The following is a 12,196-nucleotide window of genomic DNA, read 5'->3' on the forward strand; positions in this document are numbered from 1 at the left end:
ATTTTTAATGTGGGCCAGTGTGCTCCCAGTAAAAAATTACAATAAAGGTTATCTTATCTCATAAGAGAAAATTAACAGTCAAGTGCCTGTTGCAAAACTGTATAGTGAGAATCAGTGACATCCCCATCATACTGATAAGTCCTTAACTTCATGCCCGAATAAGATAAAAATTGAGATAGTTTTACATGCATTAAATATTTTGGAATAGGCTTTAAGTAAAAGGCTATCAATAAACTTTCATTCAGTGGACAAAAGTTGAGATGTCCATCAAGACAAATAGAATTAAATATTGTATTGATTAGACCTGTAACTGAAAATTAGCTGTCTTTCTTACCGTTGCATTTAACTTTGGGTGCCAAATTATTTTCTGCCATGTGAAAATTTGGAAGAGTCTGTTTTTCAGTTAATTCAAGTATTTAAAATCTGCAGAATGCAATGGCTTTGCACTATGTATAATTGTACTAAAACATCTAATCATCTATAGTATGGATATTAAAATGTAACAGTTTGGTCAATGGTTAAAGCACCAGGCTAGAAATCAGGAGATTGTGAGTTCTAGTTCTGCCTTGGGCATGAAAACTGGTTGAATGACTTTGGGCTAATCAGTCTCTCAGCCCAATTCACCTCACAGGATTGTTGTTGTGGGGAACATGGGAAGAGGAAGAAGTATTAAACACATTCACTGTCTTGATTATAAAAATTCTAAAGATGGAATAAAATAAAAAATATATGGTGGAGTGCCACATACAGGGAAGGGAACTGAATCCATTTTCTTTCTGACTTGAGTTTTTCCTCATCTGAATTTGACAGGGATATTTTCAAAAGTTAAATTAGGAGTACTTAGGCATTCTTTTGTCTGATAATTCTCCCTTAAAAATGCCTACCATCTCCATAAATCATTATTTATTATACATATTTCAGTGCTTGTTACTCCTAACATTTTGTGTCTGCCTGATATCTTCCTAAGAACAAACATCACATTGCTCTAATGATTGGAGTGATAATACATTAACCACTGTTATTTGTTTCCAGTTTATTTTCAGTACACAGAATATTTCAAGGTTCTTGTGTTCAACATGGTAAAACCATATTTTTCTAGTGTATGGATGGAGAGGAAGCATATTGCCTATGATGGCTTAGCCAATGATTATAAATATTAGCGTCCAATAAAAAAGTTATTTTTCAGTAAAATAACTGATCTACTATGATTTGCTAATGTTTTTCATACACGTAAAACCCCTTTATTCCATATGATATCTATTAATCAGTAAACTTCCGTGGGTACTAAAGTATTCCCTAATATGCATATTGCTTGAATAACTTCTGACAAGTTATTTTTTTAAAAGAAACAGCTTTGGGGATGAGGCATTTTAGACCAAAGAAGGCATTTGGGTGAATATAAAATTCATATTTCTTGCACAAAATGTTTCTTCACTCTAAATTCAACATTCAGAGTTCCAGATAAGGTAGGAGGTTTTGGGTTTTGACATTTTCAAAACAATATATGAAATTGAGAAATATGTATTATACAGAATGCAATAAAATTCAATGTATCTCAGTAGGACATGAATAAAACAGATTTTGATTGTATTATTACTATCTTGTATCTTGGAAAAGAAAATAGATAGACATTTGAAATTTTACTAACATTATTATCTGTAACAAAAGTCTATTTTTCCCCCGGAAAATTTTTTACAAGCTGTTGTATTATTTATCAATACCTAATTGACCCAAATTAGTAGTGGAAAGCATGAAAGAATAGCTGTAGCTGGAAAATATTATAGAAGATTCATATTAATATTTAACTTTATTTATGATATTGTACACCGCCCAGAGCCCCTCTTCGAGGGAGATGAGCAGTTAAGAAATATGAAGTATAAATAAATAAAATCATACAGTTTTTATATCAAGGGACAGTATGATACATAGTTTTTTATCTAGCTTTCCTTTATTTAGATATGTGTGTATCATAAATGGAGATATCTGTTTATTGAAGAGCAGGTTATAACAACACATGATAATCATATAACTTCAAAAATGCCACATGATAAATGCAAATTTATGGAATTCAAATGCCAAACGTAGGTTATTATAGCTATTTTCTTAATGGAAATGTCACTATTCTTATTTTTTCTACAGTGGAATATTGTTTTTAGAAAGCATAATACTGACACAATGTACTTTATTTGCTTTTCAATTTATTACACTTCTTTTAAGCCTCTAGAGTTGCTATTACACTACTGAAAACTATTCTGCTGAGTTATGTTTCAATACTTGTGTCTCTAAATGGAAAATCTTATTGTCTGCCACCTGTTGAGCCAATATGAAGAATTTCAGTGGTTCAGCAATTTTTATATAATTTTAAATTTTGCATAACAAACTCGGCCATTATTTTTCTGCACCTAGGAGAATGAATACTTCAGTAACCGATCATATATGTACAGAATGGCTTAAGTAGATGACAGCTGTTATAATGAAAATGGACTCTGCTTATGTCATGTTCTATATAATTTGTTATTATTATTAGAAATTACCTGGCAGCAGCTAAATGCATCCCTAGGGCTGGTATGGTTATTTGAGGAACAGATCTGAGTAAGGAAAGCTTTTTAGAAGTAACTACAGTGGAGATACTGGAATTCTAGTTCTTATCAAGTATGTGTGAATATATGTATATAATGAGGGTATAAATAATGTGTGTGTATGTGTAGGAATTTTATACACGTGGAAACAAGTCAATCAAAATTTCATTTTTTTCTATGAAATATATTGAAGTATTTAGTAAATTATTTATACAATATTTGAACAAACAATAGTACTATATCATTATAGTAATATAATGTGGGATCTGAAAATATAAAGTTATTTTAAAAAGAAAATACCTTTAGAGTGAGCAAAATTTGGACTCATGCACAAAATATTTTACTGATTTAGAATACTGGTTAAATGAAGTAAGTTAGGAAGAAAAGTTTTTTTCTTTACTTTTCCAAGTTGGAATTGCACATAGTAAACAATTTATTAAGAATTTATTAAGAATTTTGTTAAGAAAATTTTGATCTATAAATATAAAGCCATAATTTCTAAAATTGGTTCTATCAGGTAACAAGATTTGGAGGATTTTTAATCTATGGTTTTTCTTTTCTGTTTATTGCCTGGGGTTACATTTAAATTTTTACTTATGACAGGGACAATGAGTGGGGTAACATTGGCTGGCTCAGGATTTTATTTTTTTTTTTGTTTAGATAGGACTGTTATGAAAATGATTTTAATTACTATGATTAGGCTTAATACTTCCTTCTGTATTTGCCATGTCACAACACTTTTTTGATAAATTTTGGTCAGATATGGCTGAAGAAGTTGCAAAATAAATATGGTGTTTGTAGCTTATGTATAGGCATTTTTGATATGTAGACTAGATATACAAAGTTGGGATTTTCTAATGCAAAGTGTTATCTTGGGCTGTGATATTGTAAAATATTATCACAAACATGGAGATAGGCACTAACTTAGATGGCTTTAACAGGGGAAAGGATAAGTTCAGGAAAGATAGATGTAGGGCAATTTGTTTTGACAACTCAGTGTTAGTTCTGGGGTGTATGTAGGCAGTCTGCCTCCAGATACCAGTTGGATGGGCACAGCAACAACGAACTGGATGTTTGTTAAGATTGCATCTCTATTTAGTAGAAACTAAGACCTTGTGATGCAAAATGCCAAATGTTTAACTTGCGTGAAAAAGAAAATACTTAAAGAATTAGTAGAATGCAAATATAAAAGCGCATTTGCCATACCAAGGAGTTCGAAGCTTCTTCTTTTTTTTAATAAAAAGTTTTTTATTTTCCATTTATTCATACAAAATACAATTCAATTAAAATAAATTCCTAACCATTGGTACCGCCTGCCCATTCCCCCCAGGCCACGTCCACCCTCTCTAATCCTTCCCTACTTCCCTCCTCTTTCTCTCCCCCCTCCTACTCTCTTCTCCCTTTCTCCTCTAACCATCCTACTTCCTCCCTGCTCCTTCCTCCCCTCTCATCCTTCTCACACACATGAACGCAGCATAGAGGAAATGCCCAAGCATATACCATGACTATATTATCATTACCCACCCACCCACCCTCAACCCTCCCCCCCCCCCGCTTCCCAGAGCAGAGTACAGGGTTATTAATAACAAAGTTAACAATAATCAAAAAGAAAGAAAAAAAATCATACTTAACCCTTAACTCCCCTTAAATTAAGTCATATAAACAAATCTCTACAACAGTTACTATAAAATTTACTCATAAAGTAAATGAAACTTTATAGTCCCATATTTTTTCTGAATATAATCTATCCATCTTCTCCATACAATAATATATCTTTCTTGTGTGTGATCCTTCAAATAAGCAGAAATTTTTGCCATTTCTGCAAAGTTAGAAACTTTAAATATCCATTCTTTTAAAGTAGGCCTACTTTAGAAGGAGTTCTAAGCTTCTTATAGTGGAGCCAACCGATCAATACAAGGATATATTACGTTCAGCAGCTGCTTTTGAAATGTCAAAATAATATATTGTGCAGTTTGCTTCGTTTCACACTAAATTATTCTAGCTCCCAGTCACAGATGTATATATACTATACTTCTTGGCATAAAATTATGCATCTGATGAATTGTATATAGGTATGTGGACACTGGATTCTAAGAATTCCAGTTCCAACGGTTTTCTCTTAAGTTTTTTTAAAAAAGGGGGGCTCTACGATTTTTTTCTTTTAACAAGATAATGATCTCTGTATAAACATAATCGGTAGAGGCATTCAGATTATTAAAATCCGAAAACTTTTAATTATTTTAAAACATCTCCAAGTTAGCAGCGGTAGGAAACAGGCCGCCCTTCTCGGTCCACGCTTATTTCGAGCAGAGCAACGGCGAGGAGGTCTGCCGTGCGCATCGCCCGCACCTTCTAGGCTGGGGTTGTGCTAACGGCGGCCGTAGTGGGAGTGTTGATGCAGGGCCTCACGAGCTTCTTCGATGCATGCAGCCGTTGTTGTCTTGGAGACGGGAATAACGAACTCTAGACTACAGTACGCAGCGCGGGCAGCCGAAGGAAGGGAATGGCAAGGCCGAGCCCTCCAGTACAAGCGCCAAAGCGAATCATGCCCGGTGAGTGTCATCGCGGCGAGAGCAGGAAGCTGGCGGCGGGAGGCCGGATACCCGCTTCCCTTGAGGCAGCGGCAGGACAAGGATTAAAGCGCAGCTCCTGGCTAGTAGAGGTTGACTGGGAAGCCCGGGGCCTGCCAGAACCCACGTGACTGTTGTGGCGGGAAATGAGTAGAAGCCCGCACGTGTTCCCAACCAAGAGCCGGGCTGGGTGAGATGCGTATGGGGGCCCTGCGCTCATAGATCTCCGCCCTACTTCCTGGGTTTTTTTTTTCTCTATCGGCGAGATCGAGGACACTCGAAACCATTTGACCGATTCTTCCCGGGAGGCGGAGTCGAGTTCCTTCTGGTTCCATGGCTCGATAGGTCGAGATCTTGCCATCGTGGGCATCAGTAGGATATGATAAAAATAAAAAAGGCAGCCGGGACTGGGTGTTTGAAACTTACTGAAGTTGTTCTGTGCGCCTAGGCTTTCGGTCGTGCATCGCGGCTGTCGTGCAGAAATGAAGGAATTAGATTTTGTGAGGAAAATCAACAGTTGCAAGAGGATGACAGCAAATGTTCTCTGTACATTTATTTTACAAAATTGGAGGTTTTCGTACTTCATAATAGTTTACTATAAATCTGCATTAATCCCATTAAAGTGATTTCTACTAGTGAGAATTGTTATATATGTATAATGTATCTGTAGAGGTTAAAAATCACCCTTCAAAATCAAATTGAATTGGACTTGAAACACTATCAGATACTTGGTACTATATCATACATCTGTCTGGTTAATTTTTACAACATCCTAACTTTTTAGCTTGTCCATTGCAGGTTTTGATTTTTCTTTGAATAATTGATTATATTGTCTTCCAAACAAATCTTCACATGCATGAAAATATGCTCATAGTAATTTTGTCATACGTAGATTTATGTTTATTATTTTAAAATTTTAACATTTTTATAAACATTCACATTTAAAAAAAACAAGCATATGGATGCAGAAAGAGCATTTTAATTTGTAACACTTTTTAAGATATTCTAGTTTCCATAGTAACTGCACATTCAAACTTCCATATGTTTGAAAAAAACACATTGCTACATTCCTAATTATTGGCAGAGAATATAAAATAAAACTAATTAGACATACTGAAATAAAGACAATATACTTAAGCAAAATTATTTTATATACTTTGTTTTGTTACTTAAAAATAGAGGATAAAATAGTTAAAGTATAAGGATAAACAGATGTAATTTAAAGTAAAAGTAAAACATTTGGTAATATTCTAACAAAAGATGAAAATGCATTTTAAAAATGCTCTGTTTTATCATGTTTTGTTAGGTATGTTTTATTTTTATTTATTGTCTTTTATCAAATATAAGCAAAATCCCATTTTCTTACAAATGTTGAAATATTTTACCTGCTATACTTAAATAAGAAATACAAAAGAGATGCTTATTTTCTGACTGGTCCTTTGTTGCATGGCCAAAAAGCACCAAAATCCAAACCACAAACATCTGAACTCTTCAAATCAGCATATATGTCTATAGAAGGGAATAGCATGCTTATATTTGTGGTTAGGCCAACTAACATGGATGGATGTTTAATTAGTATATTTAAACAACAGGCCAGTGGACTAATAGATTTCTGTTTGCTCTACAAGTTTTGGAAGACATTTAGATTTATTAAAGTGTCAATCAGCTCTTCTGTAAACAAGAAGAGCTGTCATATAACAAAGCTTAATTTAGTAATTCAAGCCAGATTTTCTTCATTTGTTTATTAAATTTCTATATTACTGATACAATATGGTTGGCTTACAGTATGATAAAAAGTACTACAAAACAATTAAAATTAGAAGAATTAAATAGAAAAGCTAAAATCCAAGATAATGGGTGGCCTCTCCTCTCCCCCGCCACCCCCAACATAGCAGGCTCTTATCAGGACCCCAGGCCGAGCAACCTGGAGCAAGATAGATGCAGTGGGAAAAACAATAACTGAAGGAATATATCAAACCAGCATTACACTGTTGTTAGGACCATACAGCAACAGCATCTGAAAATAATTTGGAAGGATTACATCATGTATCTCTTACACTTCATTGCCAGAATGTACTTTTGAAAAGCCTTAAAAATGGACATGCTACATACCAATCATTTTTAATATCCTTCCAACCCAGGAGGAATTCAGACCAATTAGTTGGTTGAACTTAGAAAGAATTCTTTCCCCAACTGATTATAGCAGGGAAAAGTAGAGGACAGGACAAAACAAAAATGAAAGAATATAAGCATGTCTCCATCTGTTCTTCTAAGCGCAACTAGCAGATTATTGTAATGTTATAGAATACTCTTAACTAAAGCATGATTACTTTGTTAACAATTTTATCTTAGTGCTTTTATAAGTTTGCTTCTGGTTAATTCTAGATGTTCCAAATCATTTTGGGCCTTATATACAGTCGTGAAAAAGTCCTGTTTGAATTCCATGGTTTTATGTATCAGGACATAGTAAAAATTATCTGTGCTTTGCCTTTCTTAAAAGTAGGTAAATACATGACCTATTACACTATGTCATCATTTATTTTATAAAAAGAAAGCCAAAATGGAGAAGCCATGTGTGAACAACTAAGTACACCCTTACTGCTTCCATAGGTATGAAAAGGCTAAGTAACAGCCAAGTGCTGCTAATCAAGTGCCCTTGATCAGTTGATCATCAGTAACTGTGACTACCTCTTTAAAAGTCAAAGTTTTAGGAGTTTGCTGGTCTTCAACATTGAGATGTGTATTAACACAATGCCAAAGAGGAAAGATAATAGCAGTGATCTTAGAGAAGCAATTGTTACTGCCCATCAATTTAGGAAGGATTATAAGGCCATTTCCAAAAAATTTAAAGTCCACCCATCTACAGCGAGGAAGATTATTCACAAGTAGAAAATATTCAAGACGGTTGCCAATCTTCCCAGGAATGGATGTCCCATAAAATTCACCCCAAGAGCAGACCATGCAATGCTCAGAGAAATTGCAAAAAATCCAAGAGTTACATCTCAGACTCTACAAGCATCAGCACAGTTAATGTTAATTTTTACAATAGTACAATTGGAAAAAGACTGAACAAGTATGGTTTATTTGAAAGGATTGCCAGGATAAAGCCTCTTCTCTAAAAAGAATATGGCAGCACAGCTTAGGTTTGCAAAATTGCACCTGAGTAAATCACAAGATCTCTGGAACATTATCCTTTGGACGGATAAGATTAAAGTGGAGATGTTTGGCCATATTACAGTGTGTCATATTTGGCAAAAAACAAGCATATCAGCACAAACATTCAAACCATGAAGCACAGTGGTGGAGGGGTGATGATTTGGGCTTGTTTTGCAACTACAGAACCTGGGCACCTTGCAGGCTTTGAGTCGATCATGAACTCTGTATAACAAAGTATATAGTCAAATGTGAGGCCATCCATCCGACAGTTAAAGCTCGGCTGACATTTGGTCATGCAACAGGACAACGATCCCAAGCACACCAGAAAGTGTTCAACAGAATGGCTGAAAAAAAAAAGATTATTACAATGGCCCAGTCAAATTCCAGATCTCAACCTGGTTGAAATGCTGTGGTGGGATCTCAAGAAAGCTGTGCATAAACAATTGCCCGCAAATCTCAATGAAATGAAGCTATGTAAAGAAGAGTGGACCAGAATTCCTCCACAATGATGTGAGAGACTGATAAAGTCATACCGAAAGTGACTACTTCAAGTTATTGCTGCTAAAGGTGGTTCTACAAACTATTGAATCATAAGGTGTCACTTGCTGATAATCAGTTGATCAAGGGCACTTGATTAGCAGCACTTCGCTGCTACTTAGTCGCTTCATACCTATAGAAGCAGTAAGGGTATACTTAGTTTTTCACACATGGCTTCTCCATGTTGACTTTTTGTAAAATAAATGATGACATGGTGTAATATGTCATGCGTTGTTCATCTGAGGTTGTATTCACCTATTTTTAAGAACTGCTAAGACCAGGTGATTTTTACTATGTCATGATATATAAAACCATAGAACTCAAAGAGGATGTACTTTCTTTTTTACATGACTGTATCTTTGGGTTGTTTTTGTAAATTAAAAAAACTGAGAACCAGTTTGGTTAAAGCATCAGGTCAAAGCATCAGGCTAAAAACTAAGAGACTGAATTCTAGTCCTGCCTTGGGCACAAAGTCACTTGAAGTCAGATCTTGGGCTAGTCACTTTCCCTCAGCCCTTGGAAGGAGGAATGTTCGAAAAACCATTTTTGAAAAACCTTTGCTAGGAAAACTGCAGGGATTTGTTCAGGCTGTCTCCAAGAATCACATGCAGTTGAATGGAAGGAAAAAGAAAAGGCAAAATGTACTTTTCAGTTTTTCTAATAGCTGTTATAAAACAAATTGTTTTGCTTTGAAAGTTCAAAAATGAAAATAAAGGACTGATAAAACATTTGTCTCTCAATTAATATATGTACATTCATTGGGGATCATCTATAAAACAGATTTTTAAAAATATCATAGATTTTAAAACTACAAATATGTATTTCACTGTGTATCTTCATACTTTAAGCCCATGGCTTGGATATGCTATAGTCCTATTGAACTAAGTGGAACAGTGTAACCTTTAGTCCACTTTATGGCAGTGAAATTGATTTAAAGCTAAGCTGTCTTTTTCAGTTAAGAATTGGAGCTCCGAAGATCACTTGATCATACAATTGAGACTAGCTGGTGGTAAATGGCACTAGGACCAAAGTATATACCATTTTTCATAACTGCACACCTTTTTAACCCTGGGTTGAGATAGGGCAGTGATGGCAAACTTTAAGAGACCGAGTGCCCAAACTGCAACTCAAAACCCGCTTATGCATCGTTGGGTGCTGGGTGGGTGTGGCCCATTGGGTGGGCGTGGCTGTGGTGGTAACGGCAGACTGGGTGGGACTAAAAAGTTCAATCAATCAATTCTAACTTTGCAAAATCTTTTTTTTCTCGCGAGAAGTCGAAATTGACTTGAAATCCACACCAGTATCATGGCTCCATATTCTTTATAACATGGGCTCTCCTGCACTCAGTTGACAACAACAGACAGTCCAAGAATAATATAAGCATGCCATTGATTTCTAGAGGTCTTCCAATATATAAAATATTAGACTCTACCTCTCAGGCCTAAGTTTAGGAAACCAATTTGGGATAACACACCACAGTCTTACAATCTAGATGAAGAATAGTGATTAAGATGGGCAATTGTTAATAACCACAACCAGACAGATCATGCAGATCCAACAAAACCACTTACAGGAATGCAGTTGCCCCCCAAAATATGGAGCCACCAGAATAGAATCAGGACAGGAGAGAACTAAGGCAAAGCTCTTTAAGTGGGGAATGGCTGAGAGCCTGCAATGTGACTGTGATGCTCCAGAATAAACTATAACATATATAGGTCAAGAATGTCTCCTCAGAAAATTTCAAGGCATCTGGGATGATATCATTGCAGCCACAGAAGAAACAGATGGTTAGCTTTAAATATTGAATTATAACACCCATCCAATTGCAATTCTATGGCTCCATATTATGGTGATTTTATTACAGTTTCATCTTAATTTAATATTGTCTCTCCTATATTGTATTGTCCACATATATATGTATATGGACAATACAATATATAAAATCACTTTTGGAAGCAAAATCCCTCACCCCGAACTAGAATTTCATTAATAATCCCACTAAAACTCCTTTTTTACAACCCTTTAATCAGTGGTGGGATTCAAATATGTAAACAACTGATTTTCTGTGTGGATGCTGCTTCCAGAAGTCCATTCTGGGCCTGGGCAACAAAAAAGTAGCTACCGGTTCTGCCGAACTGGTGTGAACCAGCTGAATCCCACCACTGCCTTTAATCCCTTAATTCGAGATACAGGCAACATTATTATTTTTCACTTCAGAAACACAACGCTGGGCTGGGGGTGGGATTACCCTATCCTTTCAACAAATATTCCTAAGGAAATTCGTTATTTTTCCTAAAACATGTATACTCGATGGTTGAAAACAACTTTTCAACTTGGAAAAGTGGGTGAATCTTTCTGGAGTATTCAGGACCTGGTTATGAGCTGCAGATTTTTCATTAATAGAATAAGTATGGCACAGTATGAATTTCTGTATTTATTTATATCTATTTCTTTCTTTTTAAAAATTAGATTGCAAAAAGCTATGAATAACAATGACTGATGCACAGTTATTTTCTTCCTATTCCAAGGAAAACTGTATAAAAACAGAAGGTATTTGTTTTATTTTTTTCAACTTTATATAACTTGGCATTTTCTAAAACATTTACTATAAAACAATTTCTTTTGATACATTTGTATACTCTCCGTATTTTTCTTTTAGACTTGTCTTTTGAGATCATTATTTCTAACTCTGCTTCCTTGTTTATTGACTTTTTCTATAATCTCTGCCTGGCAATAAAACAAACCCCATTAACTAAATGGATTCCTCCATATCAGACTATGAAAATCAAGAAATCTTTCAGAAGGGACAAAGTAGAAATTGCATTCTGCGAACAGATATAGTCAATATATTGATCAGCAAATGAATGATATTAACATTATTCCCTAGATAATTTAGCACCGTTGCTTGCATGATTTTGTATTATAATTAGTGACCAATCATGGGATGAACATACTTAGCTGACATATATGATCATAGCTTTTCCAATCCGGAAAACCTTTGGATATGTGAATTTCAATAGAATTCGCTAGTCAGTCTGATCACTGCTAACTATTCCCTAACTCCACCCTCAAGTTGGGAAGGCTGGTATAAGCTATTATGAGTATGCAGTTAATGATCAAACTTGAGGCTATGATTTTGATTAAAATGAAAACTGGGGGAGGAATTCTTATTGTCTTATATGCCACAGCCTTAATTCAAATCCTAATCTTCAATTGCTTTTAGCTACAGAAGGTAGTTGCTTGGTAGAGAGATGGGCAGCATGCAAATTTAATACATAAAATAAAAAAAGTATTGGACTGTGGAATTAAACTTTTAAAAATATATAAATAAATATTGTTAAGAGCTTATGGCTG

At 35.1% G+C, this 12,196-nt stretch overlaps 1 protein-coding gene across 18 annotated transcripts in view; it reads left to right on the forward strand.

Moving 5' to 3' along the window:
- The window catches only part of CCDC178 (coiled-coil domain containing 178), a 157,925-nt gene that overhangs the window by 7,827 nt on the left and 137,902 nt on the right, over positions 1-12,196 (forward strand). For 17 of the 18 annotated variants that reach the window (XR_005555535.1, XM_039333563.1, XM_039333565.1 and 14 more), the window contains one exon: positions 11,312-11,392. Coding sequence is in view for 17 of the 18 variants with exons in the window: in XM_039333563.1 (XP_039189497.1) it covers positions 11,335-11,392 (58 nt within the window). In the remaining variant the exon portion in view is untranslated. Of the gene's footprint in view, positions 1-4,354; positions 5,132-11,311; positions 11,393-12,196 lie in introns of those variants that run through there. The other variant, XM_039333567.1, reaches the window with a different exon arrangement.

The sequence above is a fragment of the Crotalus tigris genome, unplaced genomic scaffold (assembly GCF_016545835.1).
Source record: "Crotalus tigris isolate CLP2741 ecotype Arizona unplaced genomic scaffold, ASM1654583v1 scf7180000024506.7606697, whole genome shotgun sequence".
NCBI lineage: Eukaryota > Metazoa > Chordata > Lepidosauria > Squamata > Viperidae > Crotalus > Crotalus tigris.